The sequence below is a fragment of the Rhineura floridana genome, chromosome 20 (genome assembly GCF_030035675.1).
Source record: "Rhineura floridana isolate rRhiFlo1 chromosome 20, rRhiFlo1.hap2, whole genome shotgun sequence".
Lineage (NCBI taxonomy): Eukaryota > Metazoa > Chordata > Lepidosauria > Squamata > Rhineuridae > Rhineura > Rhineura floridana.
Window position 1 is genome coordinate 696692 of NC_084499.1, and position 24539 is coordinate 721230.

The following is a 24539-nucleotide window of genomic DNA, read 5'->3' on the forward strand; positions in this document are numbered from 1 at the left end:
AAACGAATGCTGATGAAAGTTAAAGAGGAAAGCACAAAAGCGGGACTACAGCTAAACGTCAAGAAGACTAAAGTAATGACAACAGAAGATTTATGTAACTTTACAGTTGACAATGAGGACATTGAACTTGTCAAGGATTATCAATACCTCGGCGCAGTCATTAACTAAAATGGAGACAACAGTCAAGAAATCAGAAAGAGGCTAGGACTGGGGAGGGCAGATGTGAGAGAACTAGAAAAGGTCCTCAAATGCAAAGATGTATCACTGAACACCAAAGTCAGGATCATTCAGACCATGGTATTCCTGATCTCTATGTATGGATGTGAAAGTTGGACAGTGAAAAAGCAGGTAACAGAAAAATCAACTCATTCGAAATGTGGTGTTGGAGAACTTTGCTATGGAAATGCTCATTTGTCCTCTTCACACCTTTCTTTATAAGAGGCAAGCTCTGGCCACAGCTACCTGCATTACTCTGGGCACTGACTTGTCAGTTTATCACCGGTGGCAAGGGTAAACAAAGGTGCCGAGATTAGCAGGCTGTGCAAGCTCGGACAGGCAGAACAATTTTATCCTCAAACTCCCACTTCCAGGACGTGCCAGCCGCACAGCATGGAGAGGATCTCCCCTTTTTAAAGTTTGCATTGCCCCCTCCATGCACTTGGCACTGCAGCTCAGGTCAGTTTTACTATATCCCAGATCTCTACAGATAATATCTAAAGCAGCCTACCAGCAAAATCCACTGATCTCCCCCCACATACCTGCAGTTGGTACAATCCTGGAAGATCCAGACACTCAGTTGTGCCAGCCGTATGATTAAGCTTTCATTGATCTGGCTCCAGCACACAAAGTCAACACTAACCACAACCACTGCAGGCTCTTTAAAAAAGCATTGCCCAAAGGAATAAGAAGAGCAAGAACAGCAGGAAGGCTGCAAGGGAAGGAGCTGCTTTGGGGCTGGGAACAACTAGAACGGGGGAGGGGGAGTCCTACATGAGCTTGGAGGCTAGGGAATATGTGGAGGCTGCAGTCGGTCAAGCTTAGCAATAGATGCCTCCCATCCTTCAATTGCCAGAGATGCAGATTATTTCCATATTGGCACCCAACAGGACTAGAGTTGCTAATTTGTATTGTTGTAACTGGCCCTGGGACCTCAGGGGGAACGGCAGGTAATTAAAGAAAAAGCAAGAAATTACAAGAAACTGGCTCCAGGAACAGGTTTGGGTTAGACAAAGTCTTGCATTTACTAGCTTTGCAAACCTTCAGTGCTAATTACTAGCAAAATTACAATGTACTTTTCCGACTAGCTAGATACCAGCAGGGTAGCAACACAAGTTGGAAAAGGGAAGCTGTTTGAAAGGGTGATTTAAGGAGAAGTTCCAAGGAAAGCAAAACAGGGTTTAAGCCTAGAACCATAATTTGGATCAATGCCTAATTTAAACAAGAGATGCTGTTGCCAATATGAAGTGAGGAAGAGCCAGCTGAGCCCACAGGGCGTCTTGCATCCAATTGTGTATGATATGAGTGCGTGATGAGATGCACCTTCAAGGCAGGGTAATATTTCCGAGAATGAAATGCAGCAGCAGGCACAGCCAGCATCCCGCATCCTGTCAATTTTTTTTTTTTATCCAGCTCTGGGAGGGGTGGTCATTTTGACATATTCCTATCATTTGAAAGAGAGATTTAATTTGCAGGTTATCCTAAGCAGCTTAACTTGCCTGCCATAGTTTGGGGCAATTAGCACAGGCCCCAGCCTGTAAGAGTTTAACAGCATCTTTACCCCAGCTGGATCTTGGCCTTAAGTTACCTCCACTTATTGCTGCTTACCAGAAAGGTTTGCCACAAATTATGGCCACTCTTGGAACAAGAGTGCCAAGGCACAGCAGCATAGAAAGAGCACCGCTGGATCAGGCCAGGGGCCCATCGATCCCAACATCATGTCTTCACAGTGGCCAGAGGTCTCAGTAGGAATCCAAGCAGGTAGCGCTGCATGGTTCTGGCTGCATAATTGAGTTTTTTTTAAAATAAAAATGTTTCTAAGGATTACTAAAATTATGCAAATTCAAAATCCTGACTTCTACTTTCCAGTGTAACATGTTACGTTCCTTTTTCCTGGGCTTTTTATATAATTTTTATTCATAAAAACGGAATAAAATTGTGACTTTTTATCATATTGCTTTGTCATTCTGGGCACCTCCCTCCTACCACTTGTTATACTGAATGACATCCACTTTTTTCTAACCCTTTTTCCTCACCAGGTGCATTCTGTGACCAAGTTAGGCTGCAGTCATAAGAGCAAATGAGTAGTCCAGCACAGCTCTGCTGCCCGGCCTGCTGCCCTTACTAAGTCCCAGAGCAAAGGGCCGTCTTGGAAGTGTGCTGCTTAACTATTCCATAAGGAAAAGAAAAATAATACTGTTTGGCAGACGCTTGAGTGTGAGGCCCAGCCTGTGCTGCCCACCCTCGTTGCCCTCAGTCCCTCAAGGGCCATCATTGGCTCCACTTGAACATACCAGGAAGTGATGGTGCCACTGCTCTGCTCTGCCACATCAGGGAAACAGCAAGAGAAGCCTTGAGCAGCCTTAGGAATGTGATACACTCATGACAACCACAGAGGGGGCTGCTGGATTTACTAGCAGGGAAAACAGCCTGCTCAACTGGAGGCTCCCTCAAGCCAAGACAGTTTTTCCACTTGCAGCCAGTGCCTCAATCCCAGCATCATAGGGAAAACAAAGGGGGGGGGGGGCAGGGCTTATCAAGAAGACTCTGGCCAGCCGGCACCATGTGGGGCCTGTCCCTGACTGGAGTGCTCAGAACGGTCAGCTGCAGGTTATGTTTGCAACTCAAGCCTGCTAGGGAACCTTGCAATTTCTCCTTTTATGACCCAGCCTAACCTGAAGGCTCAGGGTTTAATGCTGCCATTAAATCCCCAGTTCAAACCCTCACTTCAACCCCAAACTTCCTTGGTGTCCTAAAATAAGCCAATGTTCTCTCAGTTTGCCACCAACAATATGTTTATTTATTTATTTATTATTAAAGCTTTTATAAGCCAGATGTCCGTAAAAGTCTATCAAGGCGGCCTACAACATTCAAAACACTATAAAATTAAAAACCAATACAAGTATCATTAAAAGCAGCAATAAAAGCATAAACAAATATTTCTTTGGTTGAAAGGAAAAGAATCATGTTAAAAGGCCTGACTAAAAAAGAATTGGTTTGCAAGAGACACCTGAAAGGAAGAAGGAATGGTTCCGGCCAAACCTCTATTGGCAGGGAGTTCCACAGGGCACAGCCTGCCACACTGAAGGCTCGGTCTCTGGTGGAGGCCAACTGAACCTCAGGAGCCATGTGTGGAACCACCAAAAGTTCATCAGACGATCTCAGTGACTGAGATGGAATAGTGGGCGTCAGGCTGTCCTTAAGGTACTTTGGCCCAAGTTGTTTACGGCTTTGTGAATTAACATAAGTTTCTTGAACCTCCTAGGATGCACACCTTAACGTGGTGAGGGGGGTTGAGAGTGTTGAAGAAGCTGAGAGCAATGCTGTCAGGAGTCTGAACCAAGAGGCCAGACTCCTAGCAGAGGCACCCAAGGTGGAATTGTCAAAGGTGAGACACCAGACTAAGATGCATCCAGACTCAGAGGAAGGCAATGGTAAACCACCTGTGAATACCTCTTACCACAAAAACCTTATGAACAGAGTATCCAAAATGCAACGTGAGATAGTGCTGGAAGATGAGACCCCCAGGTCAGGAGGCACTCACCGAGCTACTGAGAAAGAACAAAGGACAAGTATGAGTAGCACTGTGACTAATGATGCAGCTGGGTCAAAGCCAAATGGAAGCCCAGAGGCTGATGTGCACAGATGTGAAAGGAGAGTCTGGAGTTGTACGATGCACACAATAGGAACACGGAATGTGAGAAGCATGAACCAGGGAAAGTTAGAAATTGTCAAGCAAGAAATGGAACATATCAGCATTACAATACTTGGTGTGAGTGAATGAAAATGGACAGGAATTGGACATTTCCAGTCAGGCAACTACAAAACATTTTATGCAGGAAATGAGAAATTAAGAAGAATCAGGGTTGCTTTAATAGTGAGAAGTGATGTAGCACAAGCAATTAGGAGCTATAGTGCAAGGCCTGAGTGAGTTATATCAATGAGATTTAATGGGAAACCTATTAACATAACCATCATCCAAGTCTATGCTCCAACTGCAAATGCAGAAGAGAAATTGGAGAGATTTTACACAGAAGTACAGGAAGCAATTGATCACACACCAAATTAAGATGCTCTGATAATCATGGGGGACTGGAATGCAAAAGTAGGGAACAGAGAAGAACTGGGAATTGTGGGGAAATGGGGCTTAGGAGATAGAAATGAAGCAGGAGAAGGACTGATTGAATTTTGTGAAGCCAATGATTTGTTTCTTGCCAACACAGTTTTTGAGCAACCAAAAAGACGACTGTACACGTGGACATCACCAAATGGTCAATATAGGAATAAAATTGATTATATAATTGGTAGAAGATGGAGAACAACAATAACAGCAACAAACCCTGAACCTGGCCCAGTAGCAACTTGGCAACCAGTGCCGCTCTTCCACCAACAGGGTAATTATGTTGCCAGTAATCTGCTCCTGTGAGCAGTCTGGCCACTGCGTTCTGCACTAGTTGCAGCTTCCTGACCAGATACCAGGGCAGCCGCACATAAACCACATTACAGTAATTGAGCCTTGAGGTTACCAATGCATGGACCACTGTGGTCAGGCTGTGATGGTCCAGTAACAGTCGCAGCTGGCATACTAGCCAAGCTGGCTGAAAGCACTCCTGGCCCCAAAGCTCACTTGAGCCTCTCCTGCAACAGATGGAGCAAAGAGCACCCCCAAATGGTGCACCTGCTCCTTCAGAGGGAATGTAACCCTATCCAGGACAGGCAATTGGCCTATCTTCCGGACACAGGAGCCACCCACCCACAAGGCCTCTGTCCTTCCGTGAGTCAAGCTCAGCTTCAGTCCACTGCTGCATCCAGGCACCGGTCCAGGGCTTGCACAGCCTCTCCTGACTCAGATGTAACATCAGCATACTGATGGCGCCTTCCTCCAAAGCTCCTGGTGACCTCTATAGAAATACAGGTCTACCTCACAGGATTATTGTGAGGATTACCAATTTTGTGTATGCAAGGTGCTTGAAAGCTTATTGAGTAGGCAATATAAAGACTATTTAAGATGAAGCCAGGGTGAGGGCTCCCCCCTTCAACCACCCCCTTTCCCACATGGCCTATCTTAACCCCCATTCCCAACTGCAGCAAAACCATCCAAATGCCCCATGGAATCTGGCTACAGTCTTTCCCCCAGTCCTCCATTGTTGCCCCTGTTTATTTTAGATTATGGTCTCCTTGTAGGGCAGGGACCCCTCGATGTAGGCACTTAAGGCACGCTGCCCTGATGGCATGGCATGCTTTGAGGAAGGGAACAGTGTGTTACAAGGCAGATCATTACAGGATGGAGGGTGGCAGCAAATACTAATTCTTTGCATTGCACTTTGTGCAGCGTTCCACACCCATCAACACAATGAACTTCACAGCAGCAGCCCTTTCGGACAGATGGGGGGGGGGGCAGAATCTCAGTGATTTGCAGGAGTAGATCATCAAGGATTCTGATTCCCAGTTGTTTAACAATAGCAATGGGGGGGGGAGCTCTTGTCTTAGTTCTCTGTTAGGCTGCTGAGAGAATTGGGGGGGGGAGAATATTTGAGCACCAGGACTGTGCTGTTCTGCTACTGAACCCAGGTTCCTGGGCTGCACAGGTGGCGCAGTCAGAGGCAGCCTGGTTCTCCATTCCGATTGCGCCTGGATCAAGATGGTGGACTTGAGGGTTTGAGTCCAAATCGAAGCAGGTCCCAGAAGCCAGCCAGCCAGCCTCTGGGATGGGTGATGGCTGCTGGGGCAAAGGAGAGGCACCGGAGAGTCAAGACCCAAAGGACAAGCCAGCAAAGTCAGCCGGCTCCCCAAACTCACCAGAAGGCCCCCCAGCCCCCGCCTGCAGTGTCAGGGTTACGGATAAGCGCACAGCCCTTGCCCTGCTCAGGCTGCGGCCAACGGTCCTGAGGCCACACAGCGGAAGGGCCACAGCTCAGTCACAAAGCACCTGCTCTGCAGACAGATGCTCCTGGGTGCAGTCCCTGCCGGGGGGGGGGGGAGACAACTCCTGCCTGAAACGCTGGAGAGCCACTGCCAGCCCAAGCAGACAGCACTGGCACAGATGGGCCAATGGTCTGATTCCGTATAAGGCGGCTTCCTGACGGCAGAGGGAGGGTTTGGGAAGAGCCCCCCTGACCTTAGTTGTGTGTGGATGTGAGAGAGAGAGATCCTGACCCACCCTTTGCTGCCTCTTCCTGCCAAATCAGTTTCAGCTTGGAGCAGAGACATGCCAAGCGCCCTCCCTTTTATTGTCAGTGCCTTTCCTAATAATCTCTAACATGGAATTTGCCTTTTTCACAGATGCTGCATGCTGGGTTGATATCTTTTTTGAGCTATTCACTTCAACCCCAAGGTCTTGTTTCTGGTCAGTCACCCCCCATTTCAGACCCCATAAGTGAAATTAGGATTATTATTATTTTGTCCCCATGTGCATTGTTTTACACTTGCTAACATTGAACTGCATTTGCCATTTTATTGCCTATTCACCCAGTCTGGAAATAGCCTTTTGGGGCTCTTCACAATCCCTTTTTGTTTTAACCACCTTGAACAACTTGGTGTCGTCAGTAAACTCCCCCGTAGTTGCTATCAGTGCATGAAAAACCTGCCGGAAATCCTTGGGGCACATCTCTCCTCACCTCTAGCATGGCCCTGAATCCCAGTGCTGTAAGCGAGGGGACGCTGCCTCCCTGACCTTTCCATTTAGTTCACCATTTATCTTTCTCCTCTGTGAAGAAACGTTTCACCTCTTCTCAGACAGGAAAGGCTTCAAGAAAAAGGGTGACCCAGCCACGTTGCCCTGTTCCTCCGGCAGTCGCCCCCAGAGTTGCTTGCACCAGGACATCAGCCATGAAGAGCAGATCTAGGACTTCCCTGCGACACACATTTAATCCAGGCCTCCCCGCCCAAGGGAGATGGACAGATCTGTGCCAAAGGGGAAAGCAGAGAGGGGCCTCGAGGATTTTACGCCTGCCTTTGACCTGCTGGCTCTGTCCCCAACCTGCTTTTCTTGCTCGACCACATGGGGCTAGGAACGGGAGAAAGGGTCACAGGCCACAGCAGCTGGGAACATTCCCCTGGGGAGTGGCTGCAGGAGCTGCCCACTCCCTGAGGAGGGCAACCAAAGAGGCAGCAGCAATAAGGACTGCGACAGGAAGCAGAACTGCTCTGTGCAAAGGTTTGCTTCGGTGGCAGCAGTCTCTCCTTGATAAACCTGCAACTGCACCAGGGGATCTAGACCGTGGCTTCCACACACATGGCTTGAGTCGCTTGGTGCTTAAACAGGCTGAGAATGGCAGTGTCAAGCCTGTCAGGCCCAGAGAGCGGATCGTTCGCTATTGTGTTTGTAACCCGCAGAAACAGTAAAAACAGAATACAGATAGCAAAAGAGATGAAACAAACTCAAAGTCACTGGAAAAAGTCAAATAATTTTGCATGTGTCTGAAAGAAAGTGGGGCATTTTTGAGAAGCCTTGAGCACACTGACAGGTATAGCATAAACTTGGCATTCCTTGCTGAGGTGAGTTTTTAACCATGAGCTCACTAACACTACAATCCTGTATACCACCTACCTGAGAATAAGCCCCACTGAACACAGCACAACTTGCCTGCAAAAGCCTACCGCTAGCTACAAAATCAGGCCTACTTAACTGCGAGATGTGTGATCAGGAAATGCAGATATGCCCAGATTAGTTCTGCAATAGGGCAATGCTCCTAAAGAAGGCCAGAAATTGTATATGCATCAGTGTCTAGGCTGTGATGCTTAGGAACCATTTAAGATGTGCTGATGGGGCAAAACACAAGAAGTCTGATGCAAGCAGTGCACGTAAACTGTGGATAATGTCACGCCTTCCTCAGAGGACTCAACAGATGAAGGGGATGGGAGACTTCAGACCCAGGAGAAGGGGCGACTGGAGAGCAGCGCAAGACCCTTTACCCTCACACTCTGAGGCCGACTGTTACATAAATCTCTATAGATATCAGCAGAGAGTGCAACGGTCTGAGCTACGTGTGTGCCAGTGTGTGCGTTTACCTAAGTGGCAGGCTTTTGCCCTGAGTTTAAAAATCACCGAGACTTAAGACTTAGTAAAATAAGAAAAGCTACTTTATTTAAAGAAATACATAGTAGATAGGAAAGACATATGATGAAACATATGGTTATCATGTTTTGGACACATAATGAGAAGACATGATTCACTAGAAAAGACGGTAATGCTGGGGAAAACAGAAGGGAGTAGAAAAAGAGGAAGGCCAAACGAGATGGATTGATTCCATCAAGGAAGCCACAGACCTGAACTTACAAGATCTGAACAGGGTGGTTCACGACAGATGGAGGTCACTGATTCATAGGGTCGCCATAAGTCGTAATCGACTTGAAGGCACATAACAACAACAAGGAAAAGCATACCTAGTTCTAACTAACAAACTAAGCTGGAGGCGCAATGCCCAGACATGGGTCTTGCCCTCATGGCTCAAGAGAGAAAGCAAAGACAAAAGTGTCTCCTCTCTCTTGGACAGTTGAAGAAGAGAAGAAGGGAAAGGGCGGAAGGAGGAGGGGCAGATCAGCTTCCCTGAGCATATCAGTCTGGACGGAAGGAAGTCAGTCAGAGCATCACAGGTAAAGGTAGTCAAGCCTATCCATGTGGAGGACCCTAACTCTGTCTCCCTTCTGGAACATAAACAAAAGAACAAAACACGAGTTGCTGTGTCTTGCCCCACTTCTAACACAGATAAGGAGACGGGCCCAGCTGGAGCCATCCTGTCAGATTCAGAGAGCAACCAGGAGGAGGTGCCAACGGGTGGGTGTTAAGAACCAGAAGCTCTCAAAAAAGGAAGGCTGTTTGCAAACACCTGACCTCAGACACTGAGTTTACAAGGCTGCGAGTGTGAACGTTGCCCTTTTGTGGCTCCTTGTAGCCAGCCCGGCTTGTGATCCCGCATCTTCGATCCTGCCTGCCTAATCAGATTTCTGGCACCTTGACTTTGGACTGCCCCAGGACACTTTTATGTTCTACACTTTCTTGGCTCTTCCCATGTGGTATTTGTTCCTGTTTTTTTAGAGATGTTAAGACTTCGTTAGTTTGATTTTTTTTTTTTTGTAAATTGTATTGTTTTTATTTGTATTTTGTATTTGTATTTTTTGTGTGTGTAAGCTGCCTTGGGTTGTTAGTCTCTTAATGTTTTGATGTTTACATGTTCTGCTTTGTACGTCGCTTAGAGTGGCTGACAATCTGCTGATTACGTTACTGCAGCCATAAACTATTTCGCTTGATTGGCAGAGCGGAGACCCAAACCCAGCAGCGTGCTCTCTCCTCAGAACTAGTCTTCTTCTCCACAGACACATTGAGGCAGATTTCACAGAAGAGGCTGAAGCAAGGCCACAGCAAGCAAACGCATCCACGGACCTTCACACAAGCCCCAGCCAGGCCTGGATGGTGCTCTTCACCACAAGCTGCTCCTGCAGCCACATTAACTCAAAGCCGCTCACTGGTGCTACGCAAGCGGCAGCTTCTTGGACGTGCCCCTCTTTGCAGGCTTTTCGTTTCTCTGCTGCTCTAACAACTTCAACTTCTTGCACTTCAAACCATCCCCCTAAAGAGCAGAATTTGCTGCAAAATCCCTGGAAGCAGCAGGCAGAATTAAGGGGAACAGCACCCTAGAGAAGCATCTTGGTTCCCAGGCCCAGTCCTACCATTAGGCAAGGGGAGGAGATTGCCTCAGGCGGCAGGTGTTGGGGGGTGGCAGCGGCAGTAGCCCACTGGCTCTTTCTCCTGACCCTCCCCTCCCCCCCAGCCAGCCATTCCCCTCTGCTGGAGAACAACAGTGAGTGCCACAGGGCCCACCCTGCACCACCTAAACTAGCTTGCTGCCCTCAGGGGTGGCAGAGGACATCACCAGGGGCAGCTTCCATTCCGCTCCTGCACATGGAATGGGGGAGGGTGCGCCATCTTGTCCTTTGGCCCAGGCAGCAAAATGCCCCACTGCTTCCCCAAGGCGTGAAAACTAACAACGCATCTCAAAACAAGACTGAGGCCTACTTCTAAGTGAGCAAAAGTGCCTGTGCCTGCAGAGGAGCCATTCAGCTGCCTACCAGCACACAGCAGCTCCTGCCAAGATCCAACGGAAGCTTGTCATTGTGGCCCGTCAGGAGGGGACTGGAACCATCCACCAAGACCCAAGGAAGAATGACCTGCCCCATGGAAAACAGCAAAGACAGAGCAGCAAGCATTCTGCGGGTAGTCTCCTCTCTGGCTAGGAGCGCTTAGCTAGCTTGGGGTGTAGATGACTGCCATTCAGGGTGGCTTGCGTTCAGCAATTCCATGCAAACACAGAATGTGTGCCCTAATATCTCAGTTTTCATTTAACATGGAAAATCAGGTTTCTAGCCCTGCTTGTCTAAATGGCCTCTCTGTTATATAAATTTGTATATTTTGGCAGAGATTGGCAGTCGGTCTGAGCTGCATGTGTGCCAGTGTGTGCATTTACCTAAGTGGCAGGCTTTTACTCTGCACTAGGATCACTGAGACTTAAGACTTAGTAAAATAAGAAAAGCTACTCTATTTATAGAAATAAATAGTAGATAGGAAAGGCATACCTAGTTCTAACTAACAAAGTAGGAGGCGCAACGCCCAGACGCGGGAGTTGCCCTCATGGCTCAGGAGGGAGAAGGCAGAGACAAAGGGATGTCTCCTTCGACTGTCCGAGAGAGAGAGAGAAGGAAAGGGCAGAAGGAGGAGAAGCAGATCAGCTTCCCTGAGCATATCAGTCTGGACGGAAGGAAGTCAGTCAGAGCATCACAGGTAAAGGTAGTCAAGCCTATCCATGTGGAGGACCCTAACTCTGTCTCCCTTCTGGAACATAAACAAAAGAACAAAACCGGAGTTGCCTCACTTCCAACACTCCCTAGGTTCAGTTGCCCATGTTTTTCTTAAGATATGCCCAAGACCTTTAGAACTGCTTTATACCAATGTAAGTGTTGTGGTTAATTGTAATGGGAATTGTAATGAGGTGTCCACAGACCCACCACAGACAGAACTACAGCTATTGGGGCAGTGATTGTTCAGCCTGTTCAGATGCACCACACACTATAGATACATCAATCCCACTGTCAGAGACTGATGCCCAGTGCCTCTCCAAAAAGATCCACAAACACACAGAAAGCTGGACTCTTTACTGTACCTCTTTGGGAACAGCTCTGCTAGAAATTAAAACTGGTTTAAAACCTACCTAAGTCATTATGGCCCAAGCACCGAACCAAACCTTGGGAACTGTGGCTTTGCAAAGTTTTATCTAAGAATTATGGCTTCTAAGAGCTGGTTGTTGGGAGAGCAAGAAAAGTTCAGGTTTGCAGTAGGCCACACCCTTCCATTCAGCTGCCAAATGGAAAGTACTCTGACAGCACTGCAGCTGCATTATTGCAAACAGCTTTTCTGTTTAATACAGCAACTCATTGCAAAAAGGAAACTGTTCATTTTGGTAGACGTTTTCAAAAGGCCTATTTAATACTTGGCAAGCTTGGGTAAACGTTTGACACAAAACAAGCTCTAACAACAATATCCACCCTTGTTTGTCCTTCCAAAACATCTCCAAGGCCACCACCAGAAGAAAAAGATGCTGAGTTCTGTGTAGACAAACCAGTCTGCAGGTTTCACCTTCAAAGGACAGAGAAAGGGACAGAGACAGACAAACAGACAAAGCGGGGGGGGGGGCTGCAAGCAGGCAATGATGAATTGATACAGTCGAGATCAGAGTAAAGTTCACCAGAGCAAAGAGATATAAGTTACAATAAGTTCCAGAAGTGGTAGAAAAAGATGCATTCTTCTCAGAATGTCAAGGGAAATAGAGAGGGGGCCTAATGCTTATGAAAAGATGGTAGAATTAAGGAGGAAAACTTAGAGTCAAGCCTGTAACAAAATAGGCTGCAGCTGCACAGAGGTGAGAAAAAACCCTCTGTACAAGCTCAGAGGTACGCTACCTATACATGTTCCCTTAAAAAGGACAAAGATGCAAGGAGGAAGTACCAGGAGGATGTTGACTGCAAGAGGAGAGTCCTCATCTCCTTGACGCCAGCCTGACCAGTGAGCAACATTCATGACCAAACTCCATAACCCTTCACCATTTCACAGAAGTCTCTTGAGCTATTTAAAATTGCACATTCAAACTGGATTTAAACTGGCTACCCAACATTTGCAACTGCATTTTTAAAATTGTTATTCTTTTCAGAATGTCAGTACCAAGGGCTCCTTGGGACATCATGTTTACACTACAAATCAAACCAGTTTTACATTTATTCACCAGGGATTGTTCCTAAGCCATAAATCCTGGAATCAGAAAGGAAGAGGGTGGCCATTCCTTATGGCTGAACCAAAATGACACTCCACTCACATTTGGTGACGGGGTGGCGGTTAAGCTCAGTAGGGGTGGCGGCGGTGGCGGCACCTCCCCCCCCCAAATTTCCAACCTACATTTTTATTTTTTAAAATTAGTAGGGAAGTGCTTCTTGGCTATGAGCCAAGGAAAAGGTTTTACACCAGTTTGAGACTGGATTAGAGTTTATAGCATAGACAGGATGGCAATAACTGTTTTGATTAGAAAACAGCATCCAAAACCTGAGGTCTGCAGTTCAGAGGCCAAAAGCCAAGAGTGCTGCTTGTCACCTTTAACACACACACACACACACACACACACCCATCTCCACGCACCTGAAAGCCAACACAGAGCTCTGATAGCAACCAAGGGTCAGAAGGGGACTGAACAAACAACGCTAGACTCGCCTTTTCACTGGCACATATGCAAAACCCCAGCGGGGGAAGAAGGAAGAAAAGAAGGAGGCAAAGTCAACAGGGCAACCGGGAAGAGCAAGCCAGAGCATGCACTCTTGTGCTCCCCTTTGTGGGCCCCATTTGGGCTCACTCTGCGCAATTCTGGCTACCCTGCCCAGGAAAAGCAGGACCAGAACGGGAAACGATCCAGAGGAAGATAAGCAGCAGGGCTGGGTGTGTGTGAGAAACAGTGGCGTTGAGGCGCCTTTCCTGCAGGGAAATGACAGCGTTGCAGTCTTGTCGCTGAAGGGGAAAACCCATTTGGGGTGTGGAGGCCAGCCTAAGAACTCGGCAAGGACTTCCCACTCTCAGTGCAGAAACTGGGGAGATGCTGCGAGGCACGCTGGTGAAGATGCAATTAAGTGATGAAGCGCATTGCCGCACAGCCCAGCGTGGCTTGGGGGGCGGGTCTTAGCCACAGTCACTGCGTACAAATCTCAGAGGCTGCCCGCCTGCATTTCTCCCCTCAGGCTGGCCACTCGGGAACAGGATGCAGGACTGGGGGAGGGGGCTTTCTGCAGATCCAGCCGAGGGGCTCTTCTTTCTGCTTGATGAAGGACCAGCCCTGAAGCCGCCCAGGAGGCGCTGCTGACAACGGCTGTTGGTTCAAAATTTAACCAGGGGCAGCCATGCGGCTTTCAGCTTGCCGGGTCAGTTACACCTGCAGCTCTTCACTCTGCCGGCTGGAAGGGGGAGGGCGCTGGAGAGCAGGGGCCACTCAGAACAGCCCCCACCCCTGGACAAGGACTCCCAGTTCAGTTTAAAAGGGGTGAGGAGGGCTTGGAGCAGCCCACCCCAGCAGCAGAGGGCGCTCAGCACCACCTGGGCACAGGCGCACAGAGGACGGATTTCAGAATGTACGGGCAGACCCCGGCGAGGGTGACTGCCGTTTTTCAAGTGGCAGTGCACAGTTGAACACTGAACACTACACCCCAATCATGTTAAGTAAATCACGCAACGCACACGTTTATTTTTGCCCAATCGGATGCTGCCGGCAATGGGGGGGGGCGTGGAGAGAAGACTTCAAGGTTTTAACGGAGCTTTTAAACCAGCAGTTGCTGCATACAAAAAGTCATTTTTAGCTGGAGCCAAAGCCTAGACCTGGTGGAAATGGTCGCGCAGTTGAATGCTAGCTACTATGGGCCAGGAAAGCAGAAAAAGGCTCCCTGCATATAGAAATCCAGTGTTTCAGGGAGAGCGCTGCCAGAGACCCTGCCTGCCTGCTGCACTAGCTTTTTCACCTGCAGGTCTCCTTGCCAGGGAGGGCTTTCCAGCCGGTGCGCACGCGCACATAAGGCGCCTCGCTCCCCCCGGCAGCCCAGCCGCCCCCCGCGAGAAAGGGGGCCCGCAACGTGCCGCCAGCTGGCTCGGCCCGAAGAGGAAGGGCGCGGACCTCTGCCCATGCTCGCCCGCCCGCCCTGGCTCCTCCACTCACCCAGCGCCGCCACGTTGCGCACCTCCCCGACAGCCAGCTGGGCCGACTGCAGCAGGCGGAACCAGCCGTTGGGGTAGACAGGCGGCAGCTGTCCGATGCGCCGGCTCCTGCGAACGCGGTGGGCGGCCTGGGCGCGGCTCCAGCCGGCCTCCGGCAGGTAGCCCACACTGTCCAGGGCCCGCCGAATGCGCAGCGGCCGCAGGGCCAGCCACGCCGCGCCTCCCCCGACGGCCCAGAGCAGCAGCGGTAGCAGCCCCGACGGTAGGGCCGGGCTGCCCTCGCCCAGCAGCAGCAGCAGCACAGCCGCCCCGGCGACGGAGCCCAGCAGCAGCGCAGCCGGCCCCATCGCGCCTTCGCGGAGGAACCTGCGTCGCCACCGCCCCTCGGGGTTATAGCCGCGGCCTGGCTGGGGGCGGGCCGCGATGGGGCGGGCCCTCCTCCCGCGGCAGGACTCGCCACCCGCCCAGCCCGACCCAGCGCAAGGCTCCGCCGCCGCCCGCGCAGCTGAGGGGAGCCTCGCCTCCGCCGGGCAGGCGCCTTGGAGCGCGGGCGGAGGGCTGCCGCCCGGAATAGGCTCCTCTGGCGCGACTAGGCAGTTCTGAAACAAAGGCACGGGCAAGCCCCGTGGGAACTCCGTCAAAGCAGGAGAGGAGTGCCTGGGAGCATGTGCAGAATGTTCCGCCGCCTTGCATTCGCCTCAGCCGCGGTCAGGGGCCAAGAAGTTTCACGGCGCAAAAGAGGCTCTCTGTTGCGAACTCTCTGCCGGGAGAACGTGCGACACCCCGACACCGCCGCCCTCCCCTGGGCGACCTTCGGAAGCCAACAGGATCATAAGAACACAACAGTTCAAATCGCAGGGCTCCTTGGAGACCCCCAGGTCGTCTTCAGATACCAGTATAAATTTCATTTTGATCTTCCAACAAAAAGTCTAAGAGAGGCTTCCATTCCTTAAGAAATGTGTCTGTCGATTTTTCTCTAAGTAGACATGTCAATTTATCCATCTCTACTAAGTCCATTAATTTCAATAGCCATTCTTCCGTTGTTGGTGTTGATTCCATTTCCCACTTTTGTGCATATAATAATCTTGCTGCCGTAATCATATATAATATTATTCTTCCATATTTCTTTTCTATTTGTTTATCCATAAAACCCAATAAAAAAAATTCTGGTTTTGACTGAATATTTATCTTTAGAATTTTTTGCATCATCCTACCTATCTGTGCCCAAAATGATTTTGCCTTTTTACACAGCCACCACATATAATAAAATGATCCTTCTTGTTGTTTACATTTCCAACAAACATTAGAAACATTACTATACATTTTTGACAATTTTTCTGGAGTCATGTACCAACGGTACATCATTTTATAGAAATTTTCTTTAAGATTATACCATAATGTAAATCTCAAGCCTTTTTTCCACATATTTTCCCATTGATCCATTTGTATATTATAACCAATTTTTTTGCCCACTTTACCATACACTCTATTTACTTGTTCTTCTTCCATATCCATTTTCAGCAAGAGTTTATACATTTTCGCAATTGTATTTTCATCATTTGTACACAAACCTATTTCAAAATCAGATTTACTTATTTCAAACCCATACATTTTCTTGTCTATTTTATATCTTTCTAACAATTGTAAATAGGCAAACCATTGAGAACTATATCCTTCCTTTATCAGTTGTTCTCTCTCTTTCATTATATATTCTCCATGTACATTTTCTAATAGTTCTTGATAAGATAACCATTTCTCTTTTCCAGCCATTTCTCTTCTGTAAAACGCTTCTTGACTTGAGACACATAATGGTATTTTTGAATAGAACCTTGGTTTATATCTATTCCATATTTTCAACAGAGAACGTCTTATAAAATGATTATTAAAGTCTACATTTACTTTTACTTTGTTATACCATAAATATCCATGCCATCCCCATCATCAAATAAAATGATGATATTGGGATTTGACGATTAACTAAGATAGCCTATGGAGAAAAGTGATCCTGTATGTATATATTAAGGGACAGGTTTGATGTATATTATATACTTATAGCTGATCTGCGACAAATCGGAAGTCAACTATTTTATTTTTTTTCTTTTGTTGTATTATTAGGTTTTTGTTGTTTGATTTTGTTTTGTTTGTCTTTTGAAAAATTTGAATAAAAATTATATAAAAAAAAAAAGATACCAGAATAAATTGTGTTCGTTCTTCGGATGCCACAAGACTCTTGGCCGATTTTGCTGCAACAGTCTAACATGTTCATCCCTCTGAAAACATAATTAAAAATAACAATTGTGTGTGTTGAGTTGTGATTACTCACTGGTAGTGGAAGGGAACTCTGCACATGATTAAAAGCAACCGTCATGTTGATTTTGCAAGTTCCAGACTGCTCTGGCTCTAAGCCACCAGAGCCCTCTGACTCTAGGTGAGTCCAGGGAAGGTACCTCTGGGGTTTGTGAAAAGTGCCTGTGAATAGCTGCAGCCAGGGATGGAGTCGTCTGGGGTGGGGATGGGGGGGATCTTAGATGTTGGAAATGGGGCAAGAGCTGTCACAGAGTGGCAAAATTGGGAATGGAGAGACTGAGTGAGCCTTTGCGTGTTTGAATCTTTGCTAAAGATTACAACTTCCCTGCAAATTAGTCAGAGAGAGACTTTAAGCTTTAAAATAAGAAATAACTACTTTATTCTGGAAGTACATACTTGACAGGAAAGAGTTCTACATCTAAGTTGGAGATGCAAACACTAAGCCTAGTGCTTGGAGGAGAGGGAGAGACAAAATCTCTGCTCTCCCTCTCAAGAGAACGAAGAAGAAGGAGATGTGGTCAACATCCTAAGCAGTGCCGGATTTAGGCATAAACTAAACAAGCTACAGCTTAGGGCCTCACAATCCGCAGGGGCCTCAAAAAATTTCAGATTTTTTTTGGGGGGGGGCTTTTTAAATTTTATGTGTACTGAATATATATATATATGGATCCCTATAAGGATTCCGTTAATCACCTAATATATATATATAAATGTAATTGTGATTAACCAAACAGAGGTTTTTATTGTATTAACAAAACGTCTCAGCTTCCGCCTTCATCAGCTGCCAACATACAAATGCTGTTACCAAGGTGGCAGTTATAGAGCTTTGAGGATGGAATGCTCAGAGGGGCTTCATTTGCAGAAGCTAAGTAGTGGTGGTGCTGTCCTCCAGGGTCAGGCCATGTGGTGCCAATGTGTCCAGAGAGTAAATCCAAAAGTTCTCCCTTTTGGTCAATGCTGCTGGATCTGCTGGCATCTCTGGAAAAGTCCAACAGGCTGTGACCTTCGATGTTAAAATGCTTTGCGACTGGTTGCTCCACTTTTTTTGTCAAAATTGCCGACTTGTGGTTCCTGAAGCGTGTGGGTAGGTCAGTTGTGGTCTTTCCTACGTATTGGATATGACATCCTGGTCTTTTGCACTCGATGATGTAAACTATATTGCAGGACCTGCAGGTGATGTTTTGTTTGATGTAATATGTCCTGCCTGTCCTAGTGCTTGTAAAAGTGGCTGTCTCCCTGAGGTACACACAGGTGATACAGCGTTTGGAGTGACAAGGATGAGACCCTGGATTGATGATAGGTGGCTTAAGCACAGCTCTCACCAACAGTCTGCGCAAATTAGGAGGTTGGTGAAATGCGATAACAGGAGGCCTGCTGATGGCTCTGGTAAGATGCCAGCAATGGGTAGCTCTCCTTGATTGCTCGGTGATAGGAGATGCTGGATGGAGAGGACTTCCCGGAAGGAGTGCTGGCTGGTGGTTGTCTCTGAGTGAGCTCTATCTCAGAGGAAGCTTATTTCAGTTAAAAGCCAGTCAAGAGGAATTTTTGACTGGTGTAAATGTTCTCCAAGATAAAAGGGGAACCGAAGAGATTATCCACGGAACTCTGTCGAGCTGTAGATTGCTGGATTTGATCAGGAATCCTCCTGAGATAAGAAGGCTTTTCTAGCAGCGGAAGACTGAGTCTGGATTTCCAACAGGCTGTGCTGAAAGTAAGCAAGACTTTTTTTCTTTCTCTTTTAAAAACGTTCTTAACGAGCTAGCCTCCTTCCGTCTAAATCTTATCAACTAACTTAAATTACTATCGTAAAAGAGACTTGTTTACGAATCGGCAACTCAGAAACTTGGGTGAGTCACACTTTTTTCGTATTATACAAAGCTAAGGAAGAAGGGAGCAATTCAAAGAACCTGCTTTATTTTTTATGACAAAAAGCTGGCTTAAAGCTGGAATTAAAAAGATTAAACGGATAAGAGGCAACTTAATAGATAAGGTGATTTGATTATTTGAAGGAAATGTATCTGAGAATATTTTTCTTTATTTTTTTTATCATTTTGGATTAATTTTTTTTTTTGAACGAATCTGCTGTTCGTGTATCTTACTAACTGCTGGATGCTGAGAACTGGATTTGTTTTACATTCCTGAATGTGCTGGAGATAAGAACGGTGTTGGTTAAACAGGCCTGGAATATTAACTTTTTTGTTGCTGGGAGAAAAGAAACTGTTTGCCTCTACATTGGCTAATAATAGAAAAGGTTTTTTTTTTCAAGAATGACAACTAGGAAAGCAGCCAAAGTTTTGAAGAGAAGAGTTTCAATTGATACACAGGAAGGGATGGACATGTTCCAGAAAATTAAGGAGGGATTTAGTGATTTTAAACAAGAGTTGAAACAAGAGATGAAACAGGACAGACAACAACTTAAAGATGAATTTTGCAATATGAAAAAGGACTTTAAATATTTACAAGATCATATTAAAACAGAAGTGGGTGAGATTAAAAATAACATTGGGCAATTAACACAGGATGTAAAAAATGTTAAAGATAAGGTGCAAACCTTAGAGAATAGAATAGATATTACAAATATGGAATTGGAAAAAAAATTGGACTATATTGCTGTTATGGAACTTAGAGATAAAGAACATTGCTTGAGATTCCGTGCAATTCCTGAGGAAACAGGTGAAGATATCAGAGAGAAAATTGTTAATGCCTTGGCAAAATCCTTTGATAGGAACGAAGATCGGATGGAATTTGAAATAGATAAAGTTTATAGAATTAATTCCAGATATGCAACAATAAAAAAAATCCCAAGAGATGTGCTTGTTTATTTTTTAAAAAAGAGGACCAGAGATATGGTTTTGCAACATCATTTTAACAATGTCTTCAAAATTGACGGTAAAGAAATACAGGTGATGAAGAAAATTCCTGTTAAACTTCTACGTAAGAGAAAAGATTACGCTTTCTTCACAGAAAAACTTAAACAATGTAAAATTCAATTTAGATGGGATGTTCCAGAGGGAGTGATTTTTACATTTAGACCAGAGCTTGGAAGATTACTTTTAAAAAGTAATAAATTACAGTTACAATTACTTGGCCCAAAAAAAGTAGTAATTACCGTTACAATTACAATTGCTCTGAAAGTAACTGATTACTTTACTTTTTCTCAAAAGTAATCACTACAATTACATTTCAGTTACTTTTTTAAAAAAACTCCTACAAGGTGCTGGCCTTGGCTGCTGCACATCTAAGAAGCCTAAAACAATATTAAAAATAAACACACACACACAGGGGGTAGTAGAATAAAAAAATTTATCCATAAGATTAACATAATGGCATAACAGAATCTCACATCCCCCCAAGCAATGAAGATACCCCAACTCTTGAAATCAAATTTTACACTTGAAATGCTTTTATAATATGTTTCTGTTATGTCTCAAAAGAACAAGATGCTCAAAGAGCATGTCAGACAAGGAATGTCTTTTTACAGTCATTACATTGCCACCAGTACTGAACAGGCGTTCTACTGCGGCGCTTGAAGGCATGCCTGTGTTGTGCTGCAAAAAACACCACAGCACACGTGGAAAGCCATGGAGTGATGACACTTCCCTGCTGGGAGACCTCAGGTACCTCACCAGTTCCTCCTCAGCAGTGTCCACTGCTGACTTCTTGCCCTGGGGCAGAAAGTTAAAGAAGTCATCTTCTAAGTCATCTCCTTCCTGGTCTTTATCTGAAGACTGATCACTGTCCTCATTAAGTACACCCATCTTTATTTCGGCTTTCAGCAAGGCTTCCATTGTGTATCTAAGAAAGAGAGAGGATATGTTAACACATATATGTTAGGAAACCATCATCTGCTCTTCATTTCCTGATGCTTGTCATGTCCCCTGGTTCAGGGTCCAGCCTGAGCCTGTGGATGATGACATGGAAGGTAGGAAGGTGACCAAGTCACCACACTCATGGGGCAGCACAGCAGACCCTTAAGGATTACCTGCAGCAACCCAAGGTTGTGATGAGGAGCCCCAGGAAGAAAAGGACCAGCCGCTGCCTACCACCTTAAGCCCTCTGATGCCACCCTTGAGACAACATTTCCTTTGGAGTAATCCACCCAAAGGGCTTCCCTAATGTTCTTACTTGTTGGTATGGGTGGTGGCCTGACACGATTCCAGCCGATCTAGTTTGAAGCGAGGGTGTAAGCAGGCTGCCAGAAGAAGCAGATCACTGCCAGATCCCCACCTCTCAAGGGTTGTCTGCTGCTGCTTCAGCATTTTGGGAGGAGGGGTGTCATGCATTGGTTCAGGAAGGCCACGTCTCCTTGCCTTTATTGCTTCTTCAATTGCTCTCAGCTTCTCAGGGTGTGCCCTCTGAGGAAGAAGAACAAAGCATGAATCCAAGAAAAAATGGAAGAGGAACTTCACAATTTAAACATAAATAGACAATGGACACTCTTTGAGGACCAGCATGACAAAGGCTTACCTCAAAATGTTTCTTCACATTGGATGAGGAGGAAACAGCTGATCTCAGATTTTTGATCCCTGGAAGGCAGTAATTGCATCGTACAACAACATTTTCCCCACTCTGGCTCACAAATGTACAAGCTTTCTCAAAGCCAAACCATGGTACTTGCTGTTCTGCAGATGTGGCTGTGGGCAACTGGCACTGCTTCATGCCCTCCTCCTCCTCGTGCACAGGGCCTCCTTTCTGAACCTCACTTTCTAGTTTTGCCTCCTCAGGATCAACAAGCTGTGACACAAGTGGCCGCACTAACTGACTGCTGCTCTCAGCAGCAAAACCTGCAACAGGCGTCTCTGTAATAAACAAGAGATAATGCTCCTATGTGGGTGAACTTCAGCTGTGATGTGCCCCCATCTCTTCCCCATGCTGCAAGATGCCCCAGTCAGAGTGGAAGTAAGCAGGTTGATAGCACAATTAAAAGAGATCCTATTTGCATCATTTTTGCTCACTAAATAACCCTGCCTGGGCCAGTCTAACCTACTATCTCACAGGGTTGTTGTGAGAACAAAATGAGACTAGGGTTCAAATCCCCACATAGCCATGAAGCTCACTGAGTGAGTGACCTTGGGCCAGTCACTGCCTCTCAGCCTCATGAAAACCCTATTCATAGGGTCACCATAAGTTGGAATCAACTTGAAGGCGGTACATATATTTTTTATTTTGAATATGATGATTATGATAATAAATATGCAGCATTTCAAATTAATTCTGTATGAGAAGCATTCCATGCCAAGCTTGGAAAACCAAGGAGGTATAAAATGTAGACAAAAATACTTTTGACAAAATGCCGTTTCTATTTTATATATATGAGCCTGGGTAGGGAACATTTAATCTAGCCTACTTGCTTTCAGCAAGAAGGGTTAAGTGCCTTCAGGCTAGGTCAGTCACCAGAAGGCCACAGCAGAGACAAAGGAGCCTAGTGTTGTGGAGATGTTAGATGGGAGCTTTGGGGAGTAAAGATGGAGGCTCCTGAAGGCTGCAATTCTAAACACATTTACTAAGGGATTAAGCCCCATAGAACTCAACAGGACTGACTTCTAAGTAGATATAGTCTGGACTGTGCTGTTGGTAAACCTTGACTAGGGTTCTTCTGCAAAGACATCCATATCCAAGCAGGGTTGGCAACCCCCTGCCTGGAATACCCTGTCCTTATCTTTTAATATGGCTGCTTTTAATGTGCTGTTTTTACAGATTTGACCCTTTACTTCAGAAAGAGGTCTGAAAAACGAGTAAGAGTAAGAAGTATCTTTTAAAATTGTTCTTTTCAATTCACTCTTGAATGAACATCATACCTAGGGCAGATCCACACCATTCCTTTAAAGCACATTCAACACCCATTTGAAGCACATGAATCCCACCACAGAATCATGGGAACTGCAGTTTGTTAAGAGTGGTGAGAACTATAACTGTGAGGGGGAAATGACACTTCCCAGAATTCTTTAGGGGAAGTCATGCACTTTAAATGTGAGTTGGATGTGCTTTACACATATTGTGTGAATCTGCTTAATAAATTTTCCCTGCATGTAAATTGTTTTAATTAATTTTTCAAAATGAAAATAAGCTATAAAGTGTAGTGGGTGACCATGGGCTACTCACCATTTCTCAGCCTATCTGCCCCTCAGGATGAAAACAATGGAGAACCATGACTACCCCAAGGCATACTTAAAATGTAAAGGAAGTATTGTACAACCATAGTATGCAATTGGATACTTATAGGGACACAGCATGACAAAACTGGGTGGAAGTAAAAGTTCTACACTTAGGAAAAAGAAACCAAATGCACAGTTATAAGATGGGGGATACTTGGCTCAGCAGTACGACATGCAAGAAGGATCTTGGAATTGTTGTTGATCACAAGCTGAATATGAGCCAACAGTGTGATGTGGCTGCAAAAAAGGCAAATGCTATATCAGGCTGCATTAACAGAAGTATAGTTTCCAAATCATGTGAAGTATTAGTTCCCCTCTATTCAGCACTGGTTAGGCCTCATCTTGAGTGCTGTGTCCAGTTCTGGTCTCTGCACTTCAAGAAGGATGCAGACAAACTGGAACAGGTTCAAAAGAGGGCAACAAGGATGATCAGGGGACTGGAAACAACGCCCTATGAGGAGAGACTGAAGGAACTGGGCATATTTAACCTGGAGAAGAGAAGACAGGGGAGATATGATAGCACTCTTCAAGTACTTGAAAGGTTGCCACACAGAGGAGGGCCGGGATCTCTTCTCAATGATCCCAGAGTGCAGGACACAGAATAATGGGCTCAAGTTGCAAGAAGCCAGATTTCGACTGGACATCAGGAAAAGCTTCCTAACTGTTAGAGCCATACAACAATGGAACTAATTACTAGAGAGGTAGTGGGATCTACTAGAGAGGTAGAGGGGTACTGGAGACATTCAAGAGGCAGCTGGGCAGCCATCTGTCGGGAATGCTTTGATTTGGATTCCTGCATTGAGCAGGGGGTTGGACTTGATGGCCTTATAGGCCCCTTCCAACTCTACTATTCTATGATTCTATGAAAATATTTATATAAGCATGACTATCAAATATGTTTATTTATATAACCGGTAAAGATATTTATAGTGCAATCCTATGTTTGTTTACTCAGAAGCAAGTCCCAATGTATTCAATGGGGCTTACTCAACCAGGGAAAACTGCAGCCTCAAGTGATAAGGAACTTGTTCTTTTAACAAGTCCTTTAAGTTGAGAGCTTATCCCAGTCTGCATCTGTGTTGAAATTGCTTTTTAATATGTTTTTAAACTTTTTCTTAAAAAAAATGTTTTTAAAGCTTTTAAAAATGTTTTTAAAGATGTTTTGTTTTAATATATTTTAAAGTCTGTTTTTATGATTTTTAAAGTGTTTTTAGCGCTTTTGTTTGCTGCCCTGGGCTCCTACTGGGAGGAAGGGTGGGATATAAATAAAATAATAAAAATAAATAAATAAACTTCATTCCTTTTTTAAAAAAATGAGTATTAGTTTCCTACATAATAAAAACTGTGATAAACCCTGCCTAATTTCTTTAAAAATAGGGTTGCAGGAAGAGAGATTTACAACACAAACACAAGTCTGCACTTTACTCACAATCATGAAAGGGCCGGGTTGCAGCCAGAGCTTTGAAAAGTTACTTTAAACTACAACTCCCATCAGCCCCAGCCAGCATGGCCACTGGATTGGGCTGATGGGAGTTGTAGCTAGAGCATGGTCTGTTTAAAAAAAGGTTTTGCAGGGGGGGTTACGTTTTGGTGTGTATCTCAGGAATTAGACCACCTAGAAACTTAAT

General features: G+C 45.8%; 1 protein-coding gene across 1 annotated transcript in view; it reads right to left on the minus strand.

The window, feature by feature from the left end:
- Window positions 1-24539, minus strand: part of LOC133373964 (cholesterol 7-desaturase nvd-like) — a 39882-nt gene that overhangs the window by 10541 nt on the left and 4802 nt on the right. Inside the window, exon 2 of the mRNA XM_061604461.1 lies at window positions 14451-15048. Within this exon, the coding sequence (XP_061460445.1) occupies window positions 14451-15048 (598 nt within the window). The remainder of the gene's footprint in view (window positions 1-14450; window positions 15049-24539) is intronic.